This window comes from Bufo gargarizans, chromosome 3, assembly GCF_014858855.1.
Source record: "Bufo gargarizans isolate SCDJY-AF-19 chromosome 3, ASM1485885v1, whole genome shotgun sequence".
NCBI classification, from domain to species: Eukaryota; Metazoa; Chordata; class Amphibia; order Anura; family Bufonidae; genus Bufo; species Bufo gargarizans.
Window position 1 is genome coordinate 165,533,654 of NC_058082.1, and position 25,523 is coordinate 165,559,176.

General features: G+C 44.2%; 1 protein-coding gene across 2 annotated transcripts in view; it reads left to right on the plus strand.

Moving 5' to 3' along the window:
• Window positions 1-25,523, plus strand: part of RCBTB2 (RCC1 and BTB domain containing protein 2) — a 99,103-nt gene that overhangs the window by 57,855 nt on the left and 15,725 nt on the right. Inside the window, exons 9-12 of one of the 2 annotated variants that reach the window (XM_044285973.1) lie at window positions 8,170-8,360; window positions 8,542-8,668; window positions 8,754-8,893; window positions 18,298-18,428. In XM_044285973.1, coding sequence (XP_044141908.1) covers window positions 8,170-8,360; window positions 8,542-8,668; window positions 8,754-8,893; window positions 18,298-18,428 — 589 coding nt within the window. The remainder of the gene's footprint in view (window positions 1-8,169; window positions 8,361-8,541; window positions 8,669-8,753; window positions 8,894-18,297; window positions 18,429-25,523) is intronic. The other variant, XM_044285975.1, reaches the window with a different exon arrangement.

Consider the following 25,523-nt stretch of genomic DNA (forward strand, 5'->3'; position numbering starts at 1 on the left):
ACACCCAAATATTGCAGCCTTTAAGAATCCACCTATGATGGCATATAAAAGAGCAGGGAACATTAGGGATAAGGTTGTGCACTCAAGAGTACCTGAAAAAGGACAAGTAAGACAGACATTTTTGAAGACAAGGCGCACTGGCTCTTTCCCGTGTCTTGGATGTGTGAACTGCAAACTGATGGTGAAAGGATCAGGGTTCGCACATCCAGACACGGGAGAGATCTTCAACATAAGGCACTATCTCACCTGTGACTCATCATGGGTGATATATGTGCTGTGGTGCCCTTGTAAAAGGCTATATGTCGGCGAAACGACATGTGAGCTAAAAACCAGGTTGAATAACCATAGACAGTCCATTAGGAGTAAAAGAACTGATTTGCCTGTATCGAAGCATTTTGTAGAAAAAAATCACAGGGAGAGTGACTTGAGATTTATGGTCATTGACCACGTTAAACCCTTGGTAAGAGGAGGGGATCGATTAAACATATTAAAGAAAATTGAGCTTAAGTGGATTTTCCGACTAGATACTTTGAAACCAAAAGGGCTAAACGTTGAATTTAGGGTAACGGGAGAAATGGTCAGCTAATCTCAAGTTCACAGCCCTGTGATTTGATGTGTATCGCATACTGTATGTAGTGAATTAATAGAAGCTATGGTCATGTTCATGTTATACATGTGGCTTAATTGTCTGTAGGCATTGTTTAAAATGTTATGTGGACTGTTGCCTATAACGGATTAGAGGTTTGGAGAAGAACTATGGGAAAACAGAGTTGTAATATTTTGCCCAGATGAATGCCCTAATGTAAGATGGCGGCTACAGACCAGTGATGCGGCTCGGTGCGACTGGCGCAGCTCAGTTTCGCACGCAGTGCGTGCGGGGATGGTGCTGGGGCGGCCGATCAAGCGTCATCATGTGGGACTCCGCCCAGATGTGACGCAGGGTGGTTATGTACGGCGTCACGAGGGAAGAGGGACTGACACATGCGCAGTGGGGAGTAGCAGACGCGGAACAGTGGCGCGAGCCTCCATACAAGAGAAGACGCCTCTCCCGATATTTCTCTCCATAACTCTCTTTAAGAAGGTATTACAGTCATGATTTTAATTGCACTGTTCACTTTATTGTATGCACGTATACGTAATTATGAGGATTTCAATGAAATATATATTTTTTTTAAAAACTTCACCTACATGTATTTAGGATAGATTGGTATCAATGTTAACTTTAGGAACTGATCACATGAGTTGTAGCTTACCCCCAATGGGGAGTGCACTGCTATTGTATTGGTTGTTGAATCAATTAGGCACTAAGTGATGATGTATTTATATATGCACATATGCACTTTTTATGTTCACTTGACTTGAAAAAGGTTCTGGGAGAGAACCGAAACGTTGTCTCTGCTGACATGTGTGAATAAATTGCACATTTTTCTACTTCAAGGAGTGCCGCAGTTTTTTTCTGTGTTATATATATATATATATATATATATATATATATATATATATTTGTGTGAGGCGCTTACGGTAGTACAGTGAAGAACCCTAGGAAATCAGGGAATAAGCGTAGTCGGTTGTGGTGTGCCGAAACCGAGGATGAGGTAGGCCTGAGAAAGAAGAGGGCCCACCCAAGGATAGAGATATGGAAGAAATGAGTTGTAAATGAGTGGAGTGGTGGGAGGGTCAAAGCTCAGACCTCGGACGGTGCAGGAGCCAGGTAAAGGGGGTGCCCTAAATAGGCTGGAGGCGGACCTCAGCCCCTCCCACAAATCCAGGCAAACTGCCTTCACACTTGTGTGAGGCGCTTACGGTAGTACAGTGAAGAACCCTAGGAAATCAGGGAATAAGCGTAGTCGGTTGTGGTGTGCCGAAACCGAGGATGAGGTAGGCCTGAGAAAGAAGAGGGCAAAAATGAAATAACCAGTTATTGTAGTCAAATATACATGAATAGCTCAACCCGACATGTTTTGGAAAGTATCTCTTAACTCTTGTGTTGGATTGGGAATGTATCGCAAGTAAGCGGATGACTTCCAGCGCCCCAATTCCTGATGACATGAGTAGGGGCGTTGGCACTGGAGGCCGTGGACGCGGCTCCAAAGCGAAAGGAGTGCCCTGAGTAGTTGGCTGCGTTGAGGCCCAGTTGTGTGAGGGATGACCTGACATGGGTCATGAAGGTAGTGGTGGTGAGTACCGAACCATGTGGTGAAGTAGCGGTTGAGAGGGTAGAAACTTGTGACGTTGTCTGTAAGCCTCCAGAACCCTGACTGGACACCATCTGTTGTGCGTGGGGTGATATAAAATGTTGACGGGTAAGTGCTGACTACTCTTGGAGTGAGGTAAGGTCAGGACGTAATGATCCATGTGTTTTGCCAAGTGGGAGACAGGAAGACAAGGTGTGGCTTGGGTCGTGTAGGTTGTAGTGAATTTCCCGGGCCTCAGGAACCGTAGAAGGCCAAGTAAATTGCTGTTTTGAGGATGGAGTTGGTATCTGCTTCAGAAGGCTTGGCGTCTAGTAATTCGGATAATGCCTTGAAAATATGATTAACGGGTAGCCTCTGGGCTGGACGTGCGGGTTCCGCTTTCTAAATACCTCTGAGTATGGTTTTGATTTGGTGAGAGGCCATGAAACTGATGTTATTAGGGTGTAAGATTAGCATGTGGTGTAGAATGTCAGTGAGATAGAGTATGATGGCGTTGTATGACATTTGAGTTTAAGGTGGCAAAAGAAGCAAACCCCAAAAGAGAAGCCATGACAAAAGGGGGGCGTGATGTTATGTTCCAGGAGGAATCTGACGACCTAAAAATAAAATCAGAGAGAATGATAACGTGAGAGACTCTAATGGCGCAAGCCACGCGTGCGAGTCACCACAAGATAATTGTATTGCAAGCCACAGATGACCGAGCCATGCGAGCGGGTCTGAAGGAAGAAAGACATGGAACCTACTGGTTGCGGGACCACGCAGCTGGCCTCGACTGGCGGAGTTGTGTGTGTAGAATTTGAATGGGGAAGCGATACGTGAGAGACTCTAATGGCGGAGCCATGCGTGAGAGACTCTAATGGCGGAACCATGTGTGTAAAAATGGCACGGAGAAGCCATGCATGAGACTTGAGGCGGAGCCATGCGTGAGACTCTGAAGGCGGAGCCATATGTGTAAAAATCCACCCGGAGAAGCCATGCGTGAGAGACTCTAATGGCGGAGCCATGCGTGAGACTCTAATGGCGGGGTCATGTGTGTGAAATTAGTACGGAGAAGCCATGCGTGAGAGACTCTAATGGCGGAGCCATGCGTGAGAGACTCTAATGGCGGGGTCGTGTGTGTGAAATTAATACGGAGAAGCCATGCGTGAGAGACTCTAATGGCAGAGCCATGCGTGAGAGACTCTAATGGCGGGGGCATGTGTGTGAAATTAATGCAGAAAAGCCATGCGTGAGAGACTCTAATGGCGGAGCCATGCGTGAGAGACTCTAATGCCGGGGTCATGTGTGTGAAATTAGTACGGAGAAGCCATGCGTGAGAGACTCTAATGGCGGAGCCATGCGTGAGAGACTCTAATGCCGGGGTCATGTGTGTGAAATTGATGCAGAAAAGCCATGCGTGAAAGACTCTAATGGCGGAGCCATGCGTGAGAGACTCTAATGGCGGGGTCATGTGTGTGAAATTGGTACGGAGAAGCCATGCGTGAGAGACTCTAATGGCGGAGCCATGCGTGAGAGACTCTAATGGCGGGGTCGAGTGTGTGAAATTAATACGGAGAAGCCATGCGTGAGAGACTCTAATGGCGGAGCCATGCGTGAGAGACTCTAATGGCGGGGCCATATGTGTAACCCTAGAACGGAGAAGCCATGCGTGAGAGGCTCTAATGGCAGGGCCGTGCGTGAGAGATTCTACTGGCGAAGTCATGTGTGTGACACTAACGGAGAAGCCATGCGTGAGACTAATGGCAGAGTCGTATGTGTGAAACTAACACGGCAAAGTAATGCGTGAGAGACTCTAATGGCGGAGTTATGTGTGTGACACTGAAACGGAGAAGCCATGTGTGAGAGATTCTACTGGCAAAGTCATATGCGTGACACTAACGGAGAAGCCATGCGTGAGACTAATGGCGGAGTCCTGTGTGTAACACTAAAACGGGGAAGCCATGCGTGAGCGACTCTAATGGCGGAGTCATATGTGAGAGTCTCTAATGGCGGAGTTATGTGTGTGAAAGTAAAACGGCGAAGTAATGCGTGAGAGTCTGTAATGACGGAGTAATGTGTGTAAACTAAACGGCGAAGTAATGAGTGAGGGACTCTAATGGCGGAGTTATGTGAAACACTAAAACGGAGAAGCCATGTGTGAGAGACTCTAATGGCGGAGTTGTATGTGAAACACTAAAAAGGAGAAAGCCATGCCTGAGAGACTCTAATGGCGGAGCCATGCGTGAGAGACTCAAATAGCGGAGTCGTATGTATACAACTGAACGGAGCAACCATGCGTGCGAGACTAATAGTGGGGTCGTGGGTGCGTACTAACCGGAGAAGACACGCGTGGGAGACCAATGGCGGAGTTCGGTGTGTAAAACTAAAACGGAGAAGCCCTGCGTGGGAGATTAATGGCAGATGAAATTATTATTATATATATATATTTTATTTTCCTTTTTTTTTTTTTTTTCCCCCACTTATGCGACCCCAATGACTCGCATAACCATGACCATCTCCGACAATGAACTTGAGACACTACCCCGTCTACAACCGTATGGTACCCCTAATGGACAACACGAAGAACGGTCACCGGGCCCCCGAAGCCAAGGGACTGAACGGGGTGACCACACGGTGATAAGTAGTTAAACATGAGCCAGACCTGATGGAAAATGCATGGACAGTAGTGGTCCGAACCACGTGCGCAACCGAAACATTAATCAACCGCGAACCGTGAAATTGAACTGATGGAGAAAACAAGAGCCAGAGGCATTGCAGCTCGCTAAGAGAAGACCCTTGTCGTGACCCACGAATAACCAACTTGTGAACATGGTAGGAACACACTCTCATAGGCCTAGAAATTAAAAAGAAATGCAGCTTTAGTGGAAGCGGAGTAAAACGCATGATGTAAAACAAGTGGGCGAAATGCCGCACTGGATGTGAGTGGTGCCTAACTCCTATAGGCCTAGAAATGAAAAGAAATGCAAATCGTAAGAGCAGGTGTGCGTACCTGGTGGTAAGAAAATCTCAGAACACGTGTAAAGAAAAATATGTCTATGCTAGCCCGCCTAAAGGGGTTAAAGAAAGTGGTAAGACGAGTGTGGACTATGGTGCGAACGGACACATGACCTTGATGGGATCATGAAAACGTGAGTGTGAAAACAAGTACCTGCTTGCGCGTGTGACTGGTTGGATCGAGACGTGAGAAATGAGGCTTGGCATGTGGGCTGGAATGACCGTCATGGACGTGTGACCGCCTGGTCTACGTAGGCGCCATACCTATTTTATTTGTTTATTTTTTTTTTTTATTATTATTATTATTATTATTATTTTTTTTTGGACTATGGACTATATGGCGGGGGTTTATCCTTTTTTTTTTTTTTTTTGGACCATGGAGCACGAGGGTGATGTGGCGGGTTTTAGACTAGGTTACCGTACCTGGTAGCAAGAAAAGATTCACTGGACACACGTGCAGCGCAAATGTGTTTAAGCTTGACCGCCTAAAAAGGGGGTTTAGACAGAAAGTAGTATGCCGAGAGTGGACTGTGGTATGAACGTCGGCATGACCTGAGAGGATCATGACGTCAGCAGCAGTGGTGCCACGGCTGTGCGGATGGCGTGCGAAATGAGGCCCGTGACGTGGGGGATTTGTTGCGGAACGTGTAATCAGCAGACCGTATGTTTTTTTTTTTCATATGGCGTTTTTTTTTTTTTTCATATGGCGTGTTTTTTTTTTTTTTTTTTGTTTTTTTTCCTTTCCATATGGCGTTTTTTTTTTTTTTTTCCATATGGCGGGTTTTTCTTTTTTTTTTTTTTCTTTCATATGATTTTATTTATTTTTTTATATGGCGGGTTTCTTTGGTGATTGTGTGATGCGTTTTGAATGGTGTGAATTTTATTGTGGTGGATTTGTTTATACATTGATGTTGGCATGGCGGGTGTGTTCCCTGATGCAAGCTCTTGTGATGATGACTTGCGCCCCCCCTGAATGCGCTGCCTGATGGAGGGGAGCGGTAGCTGGATCTGTGGTGCTGGTGCAGGGGTCATGACGTGAGCAGCAGTGGTGCGAAATGAGCCCCCGTGACGTGGAGGAAGGTGTGATTCGCAGACCGTGTTTTTTTTTTTTTGGAGCTTTAATTACATAATTTTTATTTTTCCTTTTTCGGGGTACGCGGGTGATGTGGCGGGTTTTATAATGAAGGGGACTGTGGCCTGGTGTGGTGGGGGGTGTAGGTGTGATGGGGAACAGTCTGAGCCCCTCCTGGGTTGCGCCGCCTGTGGGAGGGGGGCAGTGGCTGCAGCCTGGGGCAGAGTATTGTGGTTGGACCGGGGCCGAGCAGACCTGTGGCGGCCCCCTCCCCACACCCCAGCCGCACCAGCGGACGGCCGTCGGGATACCGCGCACGCGCCGACGCCGCCGCGCATGCGCAGTACCCCGGCCGCGCGTGCGCAGACCAGGGACCGGGACGCGGGCGGTCACCATCGGCAGCGCGGCAGGAGAAGCAGCGGGACGGGCCGGTGCAGCGGTGGGGAGAACGAGGAAGTCCGCAGCAGCAGCGCTGAATGTGGAGGGGGAGAATGTGTGGTGTTGCTGGAACGAGCCAACCATGTGGCGGGTGTGAGTGCGGGCATGCCGCTGACCTGAACCGGGGGTTTGGGGGGGGGGGCACATGTGTGGGAGGTTGCCGTGGTGATGGAGGGAAACTGAAATGGTCGCAGCCCCGGGAACGATAACCCGTGCTGTCTGGTGACTTGGAGTAGGGATGCAGCGCAGTCGTGTTCTTGCATGATCCGGAGCATGACAGACAAGAAAATAGCCAGTGACTTGTGAACGAAAAAATAGCGTGACATGAGTGAACGAAAGGTGAAATGAATTGAGCTAGTACAGGGGACAACCGTGAGGCCCCGTGCTGTACCGTGTGGATGACTCATTGACAGGCATGACTGACATGAAAATCGGCATGATTCCAGAGTGAGAAAACATGACCTGAGTCCAACAATGGCGAAACGAAAATGAGTGGCACAGAGGAACAAGCGGAGAGGCCCCGAGCTGTACCGTGTGGACGACCCACAGTGAAACCGGGCGGAGCAGGAAGAACGGAAACAGGAATGCTCCAAATCCAGAACACCGACGGCGACGAACTTCCAGAAACTCAGCAACTCGCAAGCAAAACTCCCGCGACTCCCGAAGCGACTCTCTCTCTCAAAGCTCAGACCTCGGACGGTGCAGGAGCCAGGTAAAGGGGGTGCCCTAAATAGGCTGGAGGCGGACCTCAGCCCCTCCCACAAATCCAGGCAAACTGCCTTCACACATATTACACATTACACACATACATACACCGAGACAAATGATGAGGCAGCACTCCAGGTTTGGTGGAAGGGTGTTGGATCTGTTTACTTTCCCCTAGATCACTATATGATCCTTCTAGATACAACTGCCTCAGGATACAATATCAACAAATGGTCTTTTCTGACCCATCATAAGTTGAAACCAGACTCTGCATACAATGCTTCAGACTCAGATCCAGCCAATCAACATTGCCATTTCTCTGGTAAAACACTTTTATTGGTTGTCTAGTAGCTCCTCTGCGGTACTAAATGTTCTGTACTGCCCTATGTCTGTTCCAGGATAAGCTGCTCCTTTGGACACTAGCTGGGTGGCGACTATATTTTAATTTTTCTGGTACATGTATTTACTATGCAAGACCCTGAAAAAGCTCCTACACTCACCATACAGAGCTTCCAGCATCTATTCCTATCTGGTTTACTTAAGGAACTGCTTTATATGTCTTGGTTATCTGCTTATTTTACTTAAAATGTCACTTTCTTATTCTGGGATGACATTTGGGACTTAGGAACCAATTAACTCAAGTTACAATGATCATCCCGGAACCAATATTGTAACCTTAGGGTCCATTGTGTATGTGTGTGTGGGTAGTGATCTGCGCATAAATGTACTATAATTGCATGTATAATATTGTTTATTTCTCACCAGAATAGTGGAAATTGCGGCTTGCCATTCATCCCACACGTCTGCCGCTAAGTCGCAGGGTGGTCAGGTGTTTATGTGGGGACAGTGTCGAGGACAAGCTGTCATCTCTCCTCATCTCACCCACTTCTCTTGCACTGATGATGTGTTTGCCTGCTTCTCCACCCCTGCAATAATGTGGCGCCTCCTTTCAGTAGGTGAGACATCTTCCAACCTGAAGATCGTGGTTTAAAATAATGCCAGTGCCACTTAAAACACTAGGGAGACAACTACAGCCTGTACTACACTACTACTCATTTTTCTAGAAATATGGAGGCACAGTATATCTAGAAAATAATGGGCTGCAAAGTAATTAAAATACATTTTTTCATACTAAAGAGCCAGATGATCACTTGACAGTAGCAGAGTCCCTGAAGAAGGAATTTGACAATTCCGAGACCTCGGATTTGAAGTTCTTAGTGGATGAAAAATACATTCATGTGCACAAAGTCCTTCTTCAGATTAGGTAAGAAGGAAATGCTGTTCTGTAAGGTATATGGAGAGCTGAATAGGTGTGGGACTGAATTGAGCTTTTTTATTTTCTCCTTCAGATGTGAACATTTTCGTTCATTCTTACATGATAGTAATGAAGATGTTATTGAAATGAATCAATTTTCTTACCCGGTGTATCACGCCTTCTTAGAATATCTGTATACTGATAATATCAGCATTTCTCCAGAGGATGCCATTGGTAAGTGTTCATGTGTTGTGGTTGTGTCACTAAATTACTAACATTTGAGCCACAACTTTCGCATCATCGTTCCTAATCAAGGTGACCATGAATGGACTGTGGCTGATATTAAAGCCTAGCTCCATTCACTTGTAAAGAGCTTAGATGCAATACTGCACACAACCTATGGACAAGAGTGGTGCTGTTGAAAGCAGGCATTGTTTTTTTAATCTCATACAACCCCTTTAAGTACCAACCTTTCTTTATGACTGATAAAACTGTAGGCTAATAGGATGTTTAGGCATCAGATATTTTAATTCTGCTTTTCCAGAGTCAGAAGCATTAACAAAAAGCAGCTGTGTTTGAACAGATTAGCCATCATCTGAATCCTAAATTCAGTTAGCGAGTGATCATATACTGGCTTTGCTAATCTGATATTTGTGAGAAATATTCCTGTAATGCTGACTGTATAAGATAGTGTTCACAAAAGCCTCAGAATGGCAAAACAAAAAAAAAGAAGCCTTCTACAGATTCCCCGCTTCTGCTGTTCTATCATTATCCTGGTCCCCCACTGGTGTCTTGTCTGCTTCATGGTTCCTCTCAACACACAGGAAATGTCCGCTTAGCAAATGATTGGGGGAAGGAGATATGGAAGTGGTAGGGGGAACAGTGAAGTGAGTATGGGTATTTAAACGATGAATAAATAAAATCAGTGTGCATCACCTGGACAATCCCTTTTAACCTCCTAATAGTCCCGTTAGAATTAGAAAAACCCTCCCAAAAATGTCCTTCTTTTTTCTTTTTTTTTTTTTTTTTAGATTTTTAATGTGTGTTTGCAGTAAATCTTGTTGGTTGACAACTCGGGGGACACAAATGCATTTTTAACCCCTTAGTGACATAATTAATTTATTAATTTAGCCTTAAGGACCAATAATATTTCCCCCCTTTCTGTTCCTACAGTCATAACTTAAAAAAAAAATCTTCTCGAGATAGATAGATTCCCAACTCTATTTTAAGTGATTTCTCCTCTGTTGCTTGGACTTTAGCTGTCATTTTGGTCTTGTATGAAAGCTTTGAATGCCAGCTTTTAAACAAGACCAGTGCATGCTTCTAGGGGCTTCCATTGAGGAGGTATCAGGAACTAAAGCAGCCCTCCACTTCTGTCCGAGCTCAGTTTGGGTAGACTATTTAAGTACGTTTCCAACAGTTGAGCTCCAGCAGAACAGTTAGGTGGTTAATCTCTTCTTGCACTGTAATAGTATAGCATGAGGTGTGGGTAGTTCCTGTACTGCTCCATACTATTATGATGGCAGGGTGGTGTGGGCTAAGGACATGTGAAGTGGGTGTTAGGTGCAACATACAGTGGACACCTTGATGCAGCGCCCAGGATTTGACTTAACTACAATCTTGCTCAATTAACATCTGAGGTGCCATACTAAAGCTGGTCATACACAATTTTTCAGCCGATAGGTTAGCTGTCTTTCATAAAGCCCCTTTCACACGAGCGAGAATTCTGCACGGGTGCAATGTGTGATGCAAAAGCATTGCACCCACACAGAATTCGGACCCATCCATTTAAATGGGTCTGTGTACATGAGCGGTGCTTTTCACGCATCACTTTTGCATTGTGTGAAAATTGCAGCATGTTCTATATTCTGCGATTTTTCACCCAACGCTGGCCCCATAAAAGTAATTGTGGTTGTGTGAAAATCGCATCCGCAAGCAAGTACGGATGCGATTTTTCACGCGCATGCAAAGTGCAGTAAATCGCATTGCACCCGCGCGATAAAAACTGAACGCGATCGCAAACAAAACTGAATGGTTATGTTTGCGAAATCGGGCAGTTTTCACTTAATGCATCCGGACACGCTCATCTGCAAGGGGCCTAACTTTCCCATACACCTACACATTTGGTTCGGCCGTGCGTACATGTGTTAATGGGCAGAGAAGAGAAAGCAGCTCCTAGACACTTCTGTCTCACTATTCAGTTTGCCTGATCTTTCTCTCCCCTGACATCATCTGTCAGAGTAGAGTCAACATGCTAGACTGTCGGCTGAACAGTTCATACTAATGTTTATGGGGGCCTTAAGCATTGACCAAAAGATATGTTCTCTTACAAGGGGCTCCCTCTTTAAGCCATTCGACAGACAGGACCTACCAGTGGCCCCTTAGGTTTGCAGTGTACAAGAGTCGTTTAGGCCTTGCCTAATGCTGGGTTTACACGGCCCGACTGTCGGGCAAATTATTGGGGATGAATGTTCCTATGAACACTAGTTCTTGATAATCGGCCAGTCTAAAGGTGCAGCCAATCACCTGATGAACGAGCAAAACAATTGTTCATCGGGTGAAACATTCGTTCACACAGGCAAGTACCGTAAATTATAGTTTTTGGGGAGCAGATCGTGGTGTCTGAACAGCGAACTTCTGCCTAGAAACATTGCAGATGTATGAGTGATTGCTCACTCTCATACCGTGGAGGTGACCACTGTGTGTAAATGCAGTGCTTCACTTCCACTGAATGAGCAGCCAGTTGTTGGGAAGGAACGCAGAATGTAATGTAAGTGATCATGGGATCAATAGGGTTAAGTGCCTAAGTGGTGGGGGAAAGCCTAGATAGAAATAACCCACAGTAAGCACCGGACTTAGAATAACGACTGAGTTGCCAGCGCTCCAATGTTTCTTTAACTCCCATAGTAGTGAGCGAAGAACAGCAAGCTACACTGTTTCCATAGTAAGCAAAGGTCCTTTTACAGACAGGTTATCAGGGATCAGCGTTTCTATAAATAATAATATATATTCCTAATTGGATGTTCGCTCATCGAATGATTGTGGCCTTCAGCCGGCACCAAAAATCATAATTTTTATACAGCAGATTGGCCTGTATAAACAGCAATTTATTCACTTATTTCATTTTTTTATAATGGTATATTATTTTGGGACATTAAAAAAAATATTGCATCATTAGTGATGATCCAAAAATAACTACATATGAATTACACATTAATGTACCTCAAAATTATGCCTACATAGGGGGGCGGAGCCTGGCAGCAAAGCGGAATGGCCGCAAGTTAGATCGCTCTGCTGAGGACCGACAAAGAGAAGGGCATTATTAGCAGTTATCATCAGCCAACATGGGCAAGCCTCTGAGAGATAAATCCAGGGAGGCCCCGGCTCATGCCAAGCACGCTTCTGGGCAAGGAGACCTGGACAAATTTGTCAAAAAGACATCGGCGTTGCAGCCTAAGAAACCTGAAAAAATGGCGCCGCCAGAAGATCCTGAACTGCAGACCGACGCTTCGGACTCTGACGAAGGTGAAGGCAGTGCAGTGACTGTCCCATCACTGAAGGAGCACCTCCCGGTCTCGAGACCTTTCATGAGGAAACTCCTGGCAGAGGCTCTGGATCCGATAGTGCAGGAGCTGAAAGATTATAAAAAGGATCTCCAGCACATGGGAGAAAGAATGGAAGCGGTAGAAACGGCCCAGACTGCCATTATTGAATTTGGTTCAGCGGTGACACATTCTCTGGACTACACTCAAGCACATATTAACACGCTGTACACACAGCTGAAAGATCAAGATAACCGGGCTCGCAGGAACAATCTGCGTCTTAAGGGCTTCCCGGAAAGCATCATGCCGGACGCCATTGCATCCGCATTAGAAACTTTCTTCACTCACCTCGTGGGACCAGCAACAACCCTGGACTTTACCCTGGAGAGGGCCCACCGGGCGTTGAGGCCGCCACCAGGACCTACAGACCCTCCCAGAGATATAATCTGTAAGCTGGCGAGTTATCAAGCTAAGGAGGGTATATTGAAAGCCGCTCGCGGCAAAGCTCCTCTGAAGTTCGAGGGGGCGTCGGTGGCCATCTTTCAAGATCTTTCCCCTGTTACGTTGCGCAAGAGAAAAGCGCTGAAACCTTTGCTGGACGTACTGAGAGAAAAGAAGCTTCTTTATCGCTGGTTGTTCCCGTTCGGGCTTCTTATAAATGCGCCTGATAAGAAATTGGTTCTCAGGTCCCATAGTGACCTACGGCGAATATATGAATACCTGGGCATTGGTGATCAAGACATCCAGGACTGGAACCTAGCACAGGAGATCACCGACATTCCACCTTTGCCGCTTCCTACGTCATGGATACCAGGTCGACAAGCAAAACCCCAGAGGCAGAGAAAGAGAAGCGGGAACGGGGCCTCAAGGAAGGAATCGGAAGGAGAAACCTGAGACGCTAACGCTTCCTAGGTGTAATACCCCAGGACTTGAATGTTTTGGAGGAGAGGTGGTGAGAGTTTATAGGTAGTTTGTCGCCTAATTGTATAATTCCCATAATTTTCACAGGAGGTCTTCTCCCAACCCCCCCCCCCCTTCTTCCCCCTCCCCCTCCCTCCCGATATTATACTAGTGAGTACACTGTACTTATTCCTGGTTTTAGGCTCATTGAAAGGTCTTTCTGATGCTTATTTTTCCTCACTCCACTAGAGATGTACCTATGTGTCTGTGGAGGGGACAAGAATTCTCCTCTCCACGGTCGCATAGGCTGAATCCTCATTATTGATGATTAATGTTATGGTGAATAGTGACTAGTCGGAGTTTGAATATTTATATGGAAGCTCCTTATTAATGTGCTTTCCTATGATATACCTTGTATGATCTAAAAGTCAATACTTGCTCATGACAATTTAGTTGCCCGATCTTTGTCGTTAGTCTGTTAGTCGGCTTCCCCCGCCCACTACAACTAACACTGTCTTCTTTGTGGAAGATGTGTTTTTCATCCTTATGGATGGGAGGGCAGCCCGCGCATTTTCACTCTTGGTTAAGTGGAATGTGCGGAGCTATACTCCTTCTTTTCACAGATTTATGTTATGTTTCTTATGCTGTTTATCTTGTTAACAGTTACACCCGGCGATGTACACATCATAGATTAGGAACAGAGGGAAAGCTACTGAGACTAATAGTGCTATATCAGATAGGACTATGGATCCCTTAAAAGTAATATCGCTCAACGTGAATGGGCTAAATGGGCCGCAAAAAAGTAGGGTTTTCCAGATGATAAAGAAAGAGAAGGTAGATCTATTGCTCTTACAGGAAACCCACTTCAGACACAATAGGGTACCTGCGCTTTACACGAAGATGTTCTCCACATGGGTACATAGTACGCATACGTCAGCTTCCAAGGGTGTCTCAATAGGAATTAGGCAAGGTCTTCCCTTCCATGTTCAGGCACAGTTAATAGACCCCCTAGGACGGTTTGTATTCGTGAAAGGGTCACTCTTTGGAAATAGGGTTACACTAGCCAATGTATATGCCCCCAATATCAACCAGGTCAGATGGTTAGGTGATACTCTACAAATCCTTCACACATTTAAAGAAGGTGCTCTCATCTTGGGAGGGGATTTTAACATTGCCATGGACCATCCTCTGGACTCCACTTCTCTTCTCCCGAGACATCCTGCATCACAAGTGAGAAAGCTGAAGAGAGCTTTAGATGCACATCAAGTCTCTGATGCATGGAGAGTGTTTCACCCTCAGGGGAAAGACTATACCTTTTTCTCAGCTATGCACGGTACTTATAGGAGACTGGATTATATATATTTATCTAATCACCTCCTGGAGAGAGTGGAGTCTGTGAGCATCGGTCCAATTACGGTGACAGATCATGCGCCCGTGTTGGTGAGAATCCATTTTCAGGGAGCCCCTCCTAGATCCTGGACCTGGAGGCTTAATGAGACCCTCCTAGAGGATGTCAGACACAAGTCCCAGATAGAGGAGAAATTAAAAATGTTTTTTGAAATAAATGAAAACCCACAAATGGCCAAACCTATCATATGGGAGGCACACAAGGCCTTTGTAAGAGGGGAACTAATCGCCTTGGGTTCATGGGTCCGCAAACAAAGGATGAAGGAGGTTGATTTAGTAATATCCCAGATAGCGATATTAGAAAATCTTAATAAGAAACAGCCCTCCAGGGTAACCCATGATGATATAATCAAACTACGCATGCAACTTAAAGACCTTCTAAATATTAGAACTGCTAAAATGCTTAAAATGGCGAAGTTCCAGACCTATGTCCATGGTAATAGAGGTTCGAAGCTACTAACGAGATTAATAAAAGGCCAGAGAGAAAAGACACATATTGCACGCATCCAAAACGGTAACGGTGAATCCCTGACCTCTACTCCAGCTATAGCAAATGAATTCGCATCTTTCTATTCTTCCTTGTATAACTTACAACAAATAGATCCTAAGGATAAACAAGAGAAGGACGCCTCCTTTATTCACTCAGTAGCCGTACCCAAACTTAGCATAGAAGAGGCAGATAAGCTGTTAGCCCCTGTCACGGAGGAAGAAGTGAGCGCATGTCTTTTAAGCATCCCCTCTGGGAAAAGCCCGGGACCAGACGGTCTACCTATATCGTACTATAAAAAACTTCAGAAGACATTGCTTCCACAACTTACATTACTCTGCAATTCATTATTAGAAGGATCTTCTCTGCCCACACAGTCCCTGATGGCGCATATCGTAGTTTTGCATAAAGAAGGGAAAGATCCAAACAGATGCGGAAGTTATAGGCCCATTTCGCTCTTGAACACCGACGTGAAGCTATGGGCCAAGATACTTAGCCTTAGGATAGCCAAATATCTTCCCCAACTCCTCAAGGAGGAGCAGGTGGGATTCGTGGGGGGCAGAGAGGGTAGACATAATGTTAGCAGGATTTTCCATGCCATCCATTATGCCAGAAGAGAGAGGATTCCTTTAATACTTGTAGGGACGGACACGGAGAAGGCCTTTGATAGAGTCAGCTGGTCATTTATGAGAAGTGCACTTTTGCATTTTGGCTTTCCTCCCGCGTTCGTTACTGCAATTTTTTCCCTTTATGGAAATCCTTCAGCAAAGGTCTTGGCGAATGGATTCCTCTCTGCCTCCTTCGGAATCACCAACGGGACGCGTCAGGGCTGCCCCTTGTCCCCTACTCTTTTTGTATTAGCTTTGGAAATTTTCCTAAATAAAATAAGGGCCTCTGACAAAATAAAAGGGCTACGGATAGGAAATTACACACATACAGTAGCGGCTTTCGCCGACGACCTCTTATTGTTGATAACCAATCCGGAGGAAGCCCTGCCAGAAATTATGAAATTACTGAGAGACTATGGAGAAGTTTCGAATTTCAGGATTAACTTTGAGAAGTCCGAAATACTTAACGTCTCCATAGAGAAGGAAAAAGTAAAAACCCTAGTTTCACTCTCGCCATTCCAATGGCCAAATCGGGCCATAAAATTCCTGGGAATTCAAGTTCCTTCAGATCCCCAGCAATTCTATGGCCTAAACTACCCTCCCTTGCTAGCCAAAATCAAGTCCTACCTTGACTCCATAAAAATCCCCTTCTTATCTTGGCTGGGTAGGAAAAATGTTCTGACAACGTATGCCCTCCCTCAGATCCTTTACGTTTTGAGATGTTTACCTATAAAGATCCCAGATAAACTCTTTGCAGATTTCAGGAAGCTTTTTACTAAATTCTTGTGGGCCAGTGGGAAACCACGTCTATCCTACACTCTTCTCATCCGGAAGAGAGGGGCAGGAGGTCTTTCTTTCCCTGATTTAAGAACTTACCACCATGCTTTACATTTAGAAAGATGGACTGAACTGGCAGATACGTCCAATAGCAAACTACATGTAGACATTGAGCGTAGTCTCATGGGCACCAATGCCACAAGATATATGTGGGTGGCATACAAAGATAGGAAAAGGCCTTTGTTTCTTTCGGACATGACTAATACTATGCTGTCCTATTGCCAGAAAACAGCAGGACTCCAGATGCATCATAACCAGCTTTCCCCACTTGCCCCGCTCTCGGTACTACCTTATTTCATGAGAGGAAGGGGAAGTGTAAATCAACAGTGCTGGTACAATCTCGCAGAAATGAGAATCTCGAACTTGCGGAAAGCTGTTGACCTGGACTCCTTTATTGAAGGGGTATCAGAGTCACTCCCGAGACCCCTGAGAAACTCTTTAGCAATAAGAGATCTGACTATTACATGTGGGGAATACAAAAGGAAGTATGCTAGTGGAGATTTGGATCCAACATGGTTAGAAAACTTATCGTTGTCCTCCAAAAAACCCCCACCGAAATTCTTGTCCTATTTGTACTCCCGGTTGATCCTCGCACCACCTTGTGAGAAGACTTCTTATTTAAGGGCATGGGAAAATGAGCTTGGTATAATCATACCAGACTTAGAAGTCAAATCTATCCTGGCTCACTCGCATGGCTTCTCAAGAAGCATTCGCTTACAAGAGAATTATTTTAAAATTCTCACGAGATGGTATAGGACGCCAGACTTTTTGCACAAGATAAATTTACTCCCCGATGACAAGTGCTGGAGATGTCTAGTGGATAGGGGTACGATTTCCCACATATGGTGGTCCTGTTCCTCCTTAAATCATTTCTGGGGAGAAATTGGGAAACGAATAAACACAATATGCAATAAGACTATTACACTTACTCCAGAGTTGGTGTTGTTGTGGAAGCCTCAGTCGAATTTCGTGCCCTCATCTAATAGTCTACCCACACACCTGATTGCTGCCGCAAAAATTCTGATACCAAGGAGATGGAGGCATAGGGAACCTCCGGGAGTGGAAGAATGGTTGGAGGAAGTCCATCATATTTGCCTAATGGAAGAGCAGGTGGGGTGGTTTTCAGGAAATAGGGGGGCATTCCTCAAAGTCTGGAATCCTTGGCTAAACTTCCACGCAAAGAGAATTCAAACCACGAACCCATGAGAACCCGCATTTAGCCAGCTTCTGATAGAAGGGTCACGAACTGGCCTTTGGTAGTGCTGAAGAGTGCTGTCTGCCTGCCCCCTGTTGCTAATTAGCCTGCTCATTATAGTGAGAGTTCGCATTGTCCCTCTCAACATAGTCTACTAATTTAATAGCTGATCCCTTGAACTGTCCGCTTAGCAATTCGCCGAGTTAGGGTGTATGTTTGTTTTATGTTGTAACTCATTGTTCTTGTGCACTTTAAAGTGTTATATGCATATAGATGCGCTGTATGTAAGTATGCATTTGCATTGGATTTTGTTTACAAGAAAAATCTCCAAGTGTAAAATATTGTCATGAGATTGATGTCATTGTATTTGGATATTAACCTTTCCATGCATAATTATCAATGATACAGTGTAAATGCCAATTACGCTGTCTAAAATAAATAAAGAATTGTTTAAAAAAAAAAAATTATACCTACATAAATTACAACTTGTCCTGGAAAAAAGCTCATACAGCAATGTCTAACAAAAAAAAAAGAAAAGCTTGCAGGAAAAAATAATTTGTTTCATATCTTCTCTTTCCTACATCTGCATTCATATTAATCAGTGTTTTGGTTGCACTGAATGATAAGAGAGTGAATTTACCAACTCTGTTTTATTTTTGCAGGACTTTTGGAGCTAGCTACATTGTATAGAGAAAATCGACTGAAGCAGCTCTGCCAACAGACCATAAAACAAGGTATCTGTGAAGAGAATGCGGTGGTACTTCTGTCAGCTGCTGTTAAATATGATGCTCAGGTACAAGGAAATCTCCTTTATGTTGTATAGAAACAAAGACTAAATTATCATTTGTATCACTTCACTTCATACACAAACCATAGTGGAGTGAAGTCACAGATGATTCTAGGTATTACAACAAAACACATTTTTATAGGATATGCCATTAATTCAGATCCAGCCATTGGGAATGGCCCACTTGCCTCAAAGATGCTACATTCCTATCTGCAAGTCCATTTAAGTGAAGAAGGCTGAGGCATTGTGTGCTTTCCCTGTAACTGAGGCTTCTTAATTCTTTGGATTAAAAGTTTCAGATGTGGGATCCCCACTGATCAGACATTGATGGTATATACTAGTGATAAAACAGTCTACATTACCTATATGCTGTACATGGGAAATAAGCCGTAAAAAACGAAATGTTATTTACCCTTGAATCATAACTTTTATTAATCATTTATATACTTTGGACAACATTATTTTCTGAGTTATACAGAAAAAATCTTAATATTTGGCCCTGTTAATCAAGAAGGAGAGGCAGGGGCTGGCAGAGGAAACGGCCTGAACCCTTCCTCGGTGCACTTAATTGCTTATTTGAATATAGATTTTCTCCAGAATGAAGCAGGGGGTTGCTTAGAGAAAGGTATCATTACATTCAACTGATCTAACCCTACAAGGCATTTTGCTGGTTTATAAAAAGAACCAACAAAATGTAACATAATATTCTTATGTGTGTGTTGTTTGTTCTTGTTTCATCAGATATCACATGAAAAATACAATGGAAAAACAGTGCATTGTTATCTTAGGCTGCAGCCATGTCTACTATCTCTACTTCTCCTGCTAAAGCTGAGTCAGGAAGTATAGGAGGAATGGGTGGGAAAACTTTTGTCTACATAGCGAAAGTTGCCAACCATGTGGAACTGTAGTAGACTTGAGAATACATTATTTATCCTGGCAGACTTGGTAATGTCATATACGCGAGACGAAGCAAGTCTCGCGTTACCTGCAGCAAAATTTGCCATGCCTTAGTGGAGCCCATACATTTTAGCGCACTACGGAGGAGATATTTTAAACAAAGTTTTCAAATGAATCAAGTTCAGATAGAGCAATCTGAACCCGACTAATCACTCAAGCCTAGATAGGTAATCAGTATATGATTGATGGGGGTCCACAGGGGAGGGCTGACAGCCTTAGTCCTGGGGGGCTAATCCAGTCAAGTGGCATTCTGGGGCAAGAAATAAATGCCCCAGAATGCCACCCCCCAAAAAATGGGGCTGTAAGAAATGCCAGCTCCCCCCCTCCCCCCATAGGAAAAAAAAACCCCCAAAACACTAATACTTACTTTCAGCAGCGATGCGATGCAGGCCTCTTCCGGCCTGTGTCCCGCGCTGTGTGCTGCCTGGCTCAGGTGGCGCGATGATAATGACGTATCTAGCCGCCTGAGACGGCCTCTGATAGACTGCAGGCATTAGACGCCTCTCCATCCCCTGCCCCACAGCACAGCCATCTGTATCGCTGTCCTGAGGACGGCGATACAGATGAATATGGAAGCGCTCATCTCCTACTGCCCGCCACCACCACCGCTGCAATTGCATCCAGGGCCACGCCGCCTGTGGTGATCGGCGGTGTGGCCCTGAGGAATTAAAAAAATAAAATTAGAATTATTTGTTAAAGACGGCCCAACACCCAGGACCCCTGCCAATCTGCTGTTTGAATAGGCATCAGTGCGCACAGTAGCGCTGCAGCCTTCTCACAGATTAGTCTAAGCCCTGTGATGTTGTATTCATCACATGGCCTAGGGTGAATGGGGCTGAGCTGCGATACAAAGCACAGCCACTATACAATGTATCGCAATATATTAAGATGTGCAAATTTCATAGATACCACAAGCATATACATCAATAAAAGCAAAACACTGGAACAGAGGCCATGTAATATATGGTCATTATCCAGGTATAAAAATTTTATTGTCAATGCTCCATGGGAAAAACTATGGTAAAAGTATAATCTTGTCACTATGTTCCATCAATAACAAAGTTAAAGTTTTACCATCTGGATTTCACTGTTTGCAATGGGTAGGGTAAAATCTGCTGGGAAAATCTTCGGCTTGAATTGATGTGCTGTGGATTTAAATGGTCACTGTCATTTAACACTGCATAAATCAACAGAGGTTAAATATAAGAAAGTTTTGTAATATATTTTATCAGGAAAAAAAAAATACATTGTACAGTTATCACTTAACCCCTCTCTTTTTCCTAAACTACCATTCTCTGTGAAATATGTGGTAAATCCATGTTGTGAAAACACAGAAGGATCAGATCGTCCAACACAAGTCAAATGAGAGGGGAGGTGCAGGGAGAGAAAAACAGAGACACAGACACTGCTGGAGTTAATAGTTGTATACAGTACAGACCAAAAGTTTGGACACACCTTCTCATTAAAAGAGTTTTCTTTATTTTCATGACTATGAAAATTGTAGATTCACACTGAAGGCATCAAAACTATGAATTAACACATGTGGAATTTTATACATAACAAAAAAGTGTGAAACAACTGAAAACATGTAATATTCTAGGTTCTTCAAAGTAGCCACCTTTTGCTTTGATTACTACTTTGCACACTCTTGGCATCTCTTGATGAGCTTCAAGAGGTAGTCACCTGAAATGGTCTTCCAACAGTCTTGAAGGAGTTCCCAGAGATGCTTAGCACTTGTTGGCCCTTTTGCCTTCACTCTGCGGTCCAGCTCACCCCAAACAATCTCAATTGGGTTCAGGTCCGGTGACTGTGGAGGCCAGGTCATCTGGCGCAGCACCCCATCACTCTCCTTCATGGTCAAGTAGCCCTTACACAGCCTGGAGGTGTGTTTGGGGTCATTGTCCTGTTGAAAAATAAATGATAATCCAACTAAACGCAAAACGGATGGAATAGCATGCTGCTGCAAGATGCTGTGGTAGCCATTCTAGTTCAGTATGCCTTTAATTTTGAATAAATATCCAACAGTGTCACCAGCAAAGCACCCCCACACCATCACACCTCCTCCTCCATGCTTCACGGTGGGAACTAGGCATGTAGAGTCCATCCATTCACCTTTTCTGCGTCGCACAAAGACACGGTGGTTGGAACCAAAGATTTCAAATTTGGACTCATCAGAACAAAGCACAGATTTCCACTGGTCTAATGTCCATTCCTTGTGTTCTTTAGCCCAAACAAGTCTATTCTGCTTGTTGCCTGTCCTTAGCAGTGGTTTCCTAGCAGATATTCTACCATGAAGGCCTGAATCACACAGTCTCCTCTTAACAGTTGTTCTAGAGATGTGTCTGCTGCTAGAACTCTGTGTGGCATTGACCTTGTCTCTAATCTGAGCTGCTGTTAACCTGCGATTTCTGAGGCTGGTGACTCGGATGAACTTATCCTCCGCAGCAGAGGTGACTCTTGGTCTTCCTTTCCTGGGGCGGTTCGCATGTGAGCCAGTTTCTTTGTAGCGCTTGATGGTTTTGGTGACTGCACTTGGGGACACTTTCAAAGTTTTCCCAATTTTTCGGACTGGCTGACCTTCATTTCATAAAGTAACGATGGCCACTCGTTTTTCTTTACTTAGCTGCATTTTTCTTGCCATAATATAAATTCTAACAGTCTATTCAGTAGGACTATCAGCTGTGTATCCACCTGACTTCTCCACAACGCAACTGATGGTCCCAACCCCATTTATAAGGCAATAAATCCCACTTATTAAACCTGACAGGGCACACCTGTGAAGTGAAAACCATTTCAGGTGACTACCTCTTGAAGCTCATCAAGAGAATGCCAAGAGTGTGCAAAGCAGTAATTAAAGCAAAAGGTGGCTACTTTGAAGAACCTAGAATATGACATATTTTCAGTTGTTTCACACTTTTTTGTTATGTATATAATTCCACATGTGTTAATTCATAGTTTTGATGCCTTCAGTGAGAATATACAATTTTCATAGTCATGAAAATAAAGAAAACTCTTTGAATGAGAAGGTGTGTCCAAACTTTTGGTCTGTACTGTATATCTATACTGCACACTAATTCTCTGTAATATCATGTTTGGTGCTACATTCACAAGAAAAAAATATAAAAAGGCCATGAAAAACAGACACGCTGTCAGCCATTTTCTGGCCATCTGGCATGTTTTCATACCGGCCCTTAAAAATGAATGAATTTTATTGTCTTTTTAAAATAAAATCCTAACCCCAATACAAAATTGATCACAGGTTTAACTCATGTAGGGCCACTAAAGAAAAAAAGGGCTAATATGTTTAAAAAAACTAAACAAAAAAACAGAAATACCCCAAAGTATCATATATACAGTTGCAAGAAAAAGTATGTGAACCCTTTGGAATAATATGGATTTCTGCACAAATTAGTCATTGTAACGGATCTCCTGACACCCCGACCGGGTACCTCCGTCGATAGATGCTCCTAGTGCTTTCCGAGGACTCCAAGCACTCCACTTGACACCGTACGCACTGCAGACCCCACGAACCGCCAAAGCTTGGTTGAGGTCTCACCGTCTCCTACCCACCCTGGACCTACGACAAGGATCCAGGCTCCAGTGTGTGAACCTCTCCTAAAACCAGAGAGCAGGAACAGCTCTTACAAGAGCTAGTAGTACAGCCAGGGGAGTATAGCAAATCTTCAGTATATAGCAATCCCCCAGTGTTGATCAGTTACCCAAACACCAGCCTCAACATGATGAAGGATAAAACAGGCACAATACATCATGGTTTCCTCCTCTCTGCCCTGGAGACACCCGAGGAGCAATTCAATTATCTCTCAGGACAAAGGGAAATCGCCAATACACATGTGGAGACAACAGGACAGAAATCACCATTTAAACATACAATGTCACACCCTTACAGTAAACACAGACATTTAGCGCATCCCCAGATAGCTCAAGTCTGAGTGCATATTATTAGGTGAATGGCACTCAGACTACACGAATACAATAAAATTAGCTATCTGGGTACCCTCACATAACAAAATACAATTCCAAAGACAGATTTAAGCTGTGCGGCCGGTCTGTCTTCTCCTTTAAAGTTAGTATGGGCCATAATCCTGAGGCAAGAGGCTGGTAAACAGCCCCCTCCAAAACACCGTGGCGAGGTTGGTTTCGCCACAGTCATAAAACGTCATCTGATCTTCATCTAAGTCACAATAGACAATCACAGTCTGCTTAAACTAATAACACACACAGAATTAAATGTTACCATGTTTTTATTGGACACACTATGTAAACATTCAAAGTGCAGGTAGAAAAAGTATGTGAACCCTTGGATTTAATAACTGGTTGAACCTCCTTTGGCAGCAATAACTTCAACCAAACGTTTCCTGTAGTTGCAGATCAGACCTGCACAACGGTCAGGAGTAATTCTTAACCATTCCTCTTTATAGAACTGTTTCAGTTCAGAAATATTTTTTTGTTTGGTGTGAATCGCTTTCTTGAGGTCGGGACTCTGACTGGGCCACTCCAGAAGGCGTATTTTCTTCTGTTTTAAGCAATTTTGTTGTTGATTTACTTCTATGCTTTGGGTCGTTGTTCTGTTGCAACACCCATCTTCTGTGGAGCTTCAGCTGGTGGACAGATGGCCTTAAGTTCTCCTGCAAAATGTCTTGATAAACTTGGAAATTCATTTTTCTTTTGATGATAGCAATCCGTCCAGGCCCTGACGTAGCAAAGCAGCCTCAAACCATGATGCTCCCACCACCATACTTCAGTTGGGATGAGGTTTTGATGTTGGTGTGCTGTGCCTCTTTTTCTCCACACATAGTGTTGTGTGTCTCTTCTAAACAGCTCAACTTTGGTTTCATCTGTCCACAGAATATTTTGCCAGTACTGCTGTGGAACATCCAGGTGCTCTTGTGCAAACTGTAAACGTGCAGCAATGTTTTTTTTTGGACAGCAGTGGCTTCCTCTGTGGTATCCTCCCATGAAATCCATTCTTGTTTAGTGTTTTTTACTTATCGTAGATTCGCTAGCAGGGATGTTAGTCTTTAGCTGACACTCTAGGATTCTTCTTCACTTCATTGAGCAGTCTGCGCTGTGCTCTTGCAGTCATCTTTACAGGACGGCCACTCCTAGGGAGAGTAGCAGCAGTGCTGAACTTTCTCCATTTATAGACAATTTGTCTTACCGTGGACTGATGAACAGCAAGGCTTTTGGAGATCCTTTTATAACCATTTCCAGCTTTATGCAAGTCAACAATTCTTAATCGTACGTCTTCTGAGAGCTCTTTTGTGCGAGGCATCATTCACATCAGGCAATGCTTCTTGTGAAAAGCAAACCCAGAACTGGTGTGTTTTTTTTATTTTTATTTTTTTATAGGGCAGGGCAGCTGTAACCAACACCTCCAATCTCATCTCATTGATTGGACTCCAGTTGGCTGACACCTCTCTCCAATTAGCTCTTGGAGATGTCATTAGTCTAGGGGTTCACATATATTTAACACCTGCACTGTGAATGTTTACATGGCGTGTTCAATAAAAACATGGTAACCTTTAATTCTTTCTGTGTTATTAGTTTTAAGCAGACTGTGATTGTCTATTGTTATGACTTAGATGAAGATAAGATCACATTTTATGACCAATTTGTGCAGAAATCCATATAATTCCAAAGGGTTCACATACTTTTTCTTGCAACTGTGTGTGTATCTAGATAGATAGATAGATACACACACAGTCAGGCCCATAAATATTGGGACTGACACAATTCTAACATTTTTGCCTCTATACTCAACCACAATAGATTTGAAATGAAACAAACAAGATGTGCTTTAACTGCAAACTGTCAGCTTTATTTGAGGGTATTTACATCCAAATCAGGTGAACGGTGTAGGAATTACAACAGTTTGCATATGTGCCTTCCACTTGTTAAGGGACCAAAAGTAACAGGACAATTGGCTTCTCAGCTGTTCCATGGCCAGGTGTGTGTTAGTCCCTCATTATCCCAATTACAATGAGCAGATAAAAGGTCCAGAGTTCCTTTCAAGTGTGCTATTTGCATTTGGAATCTGTTGCTGTCAACTCTCAAGATGAGATCCAAAGAGCTGTCACGATCGGTGAAGCATGCCAACATTAGGCTGAAAAACACAACAAACCC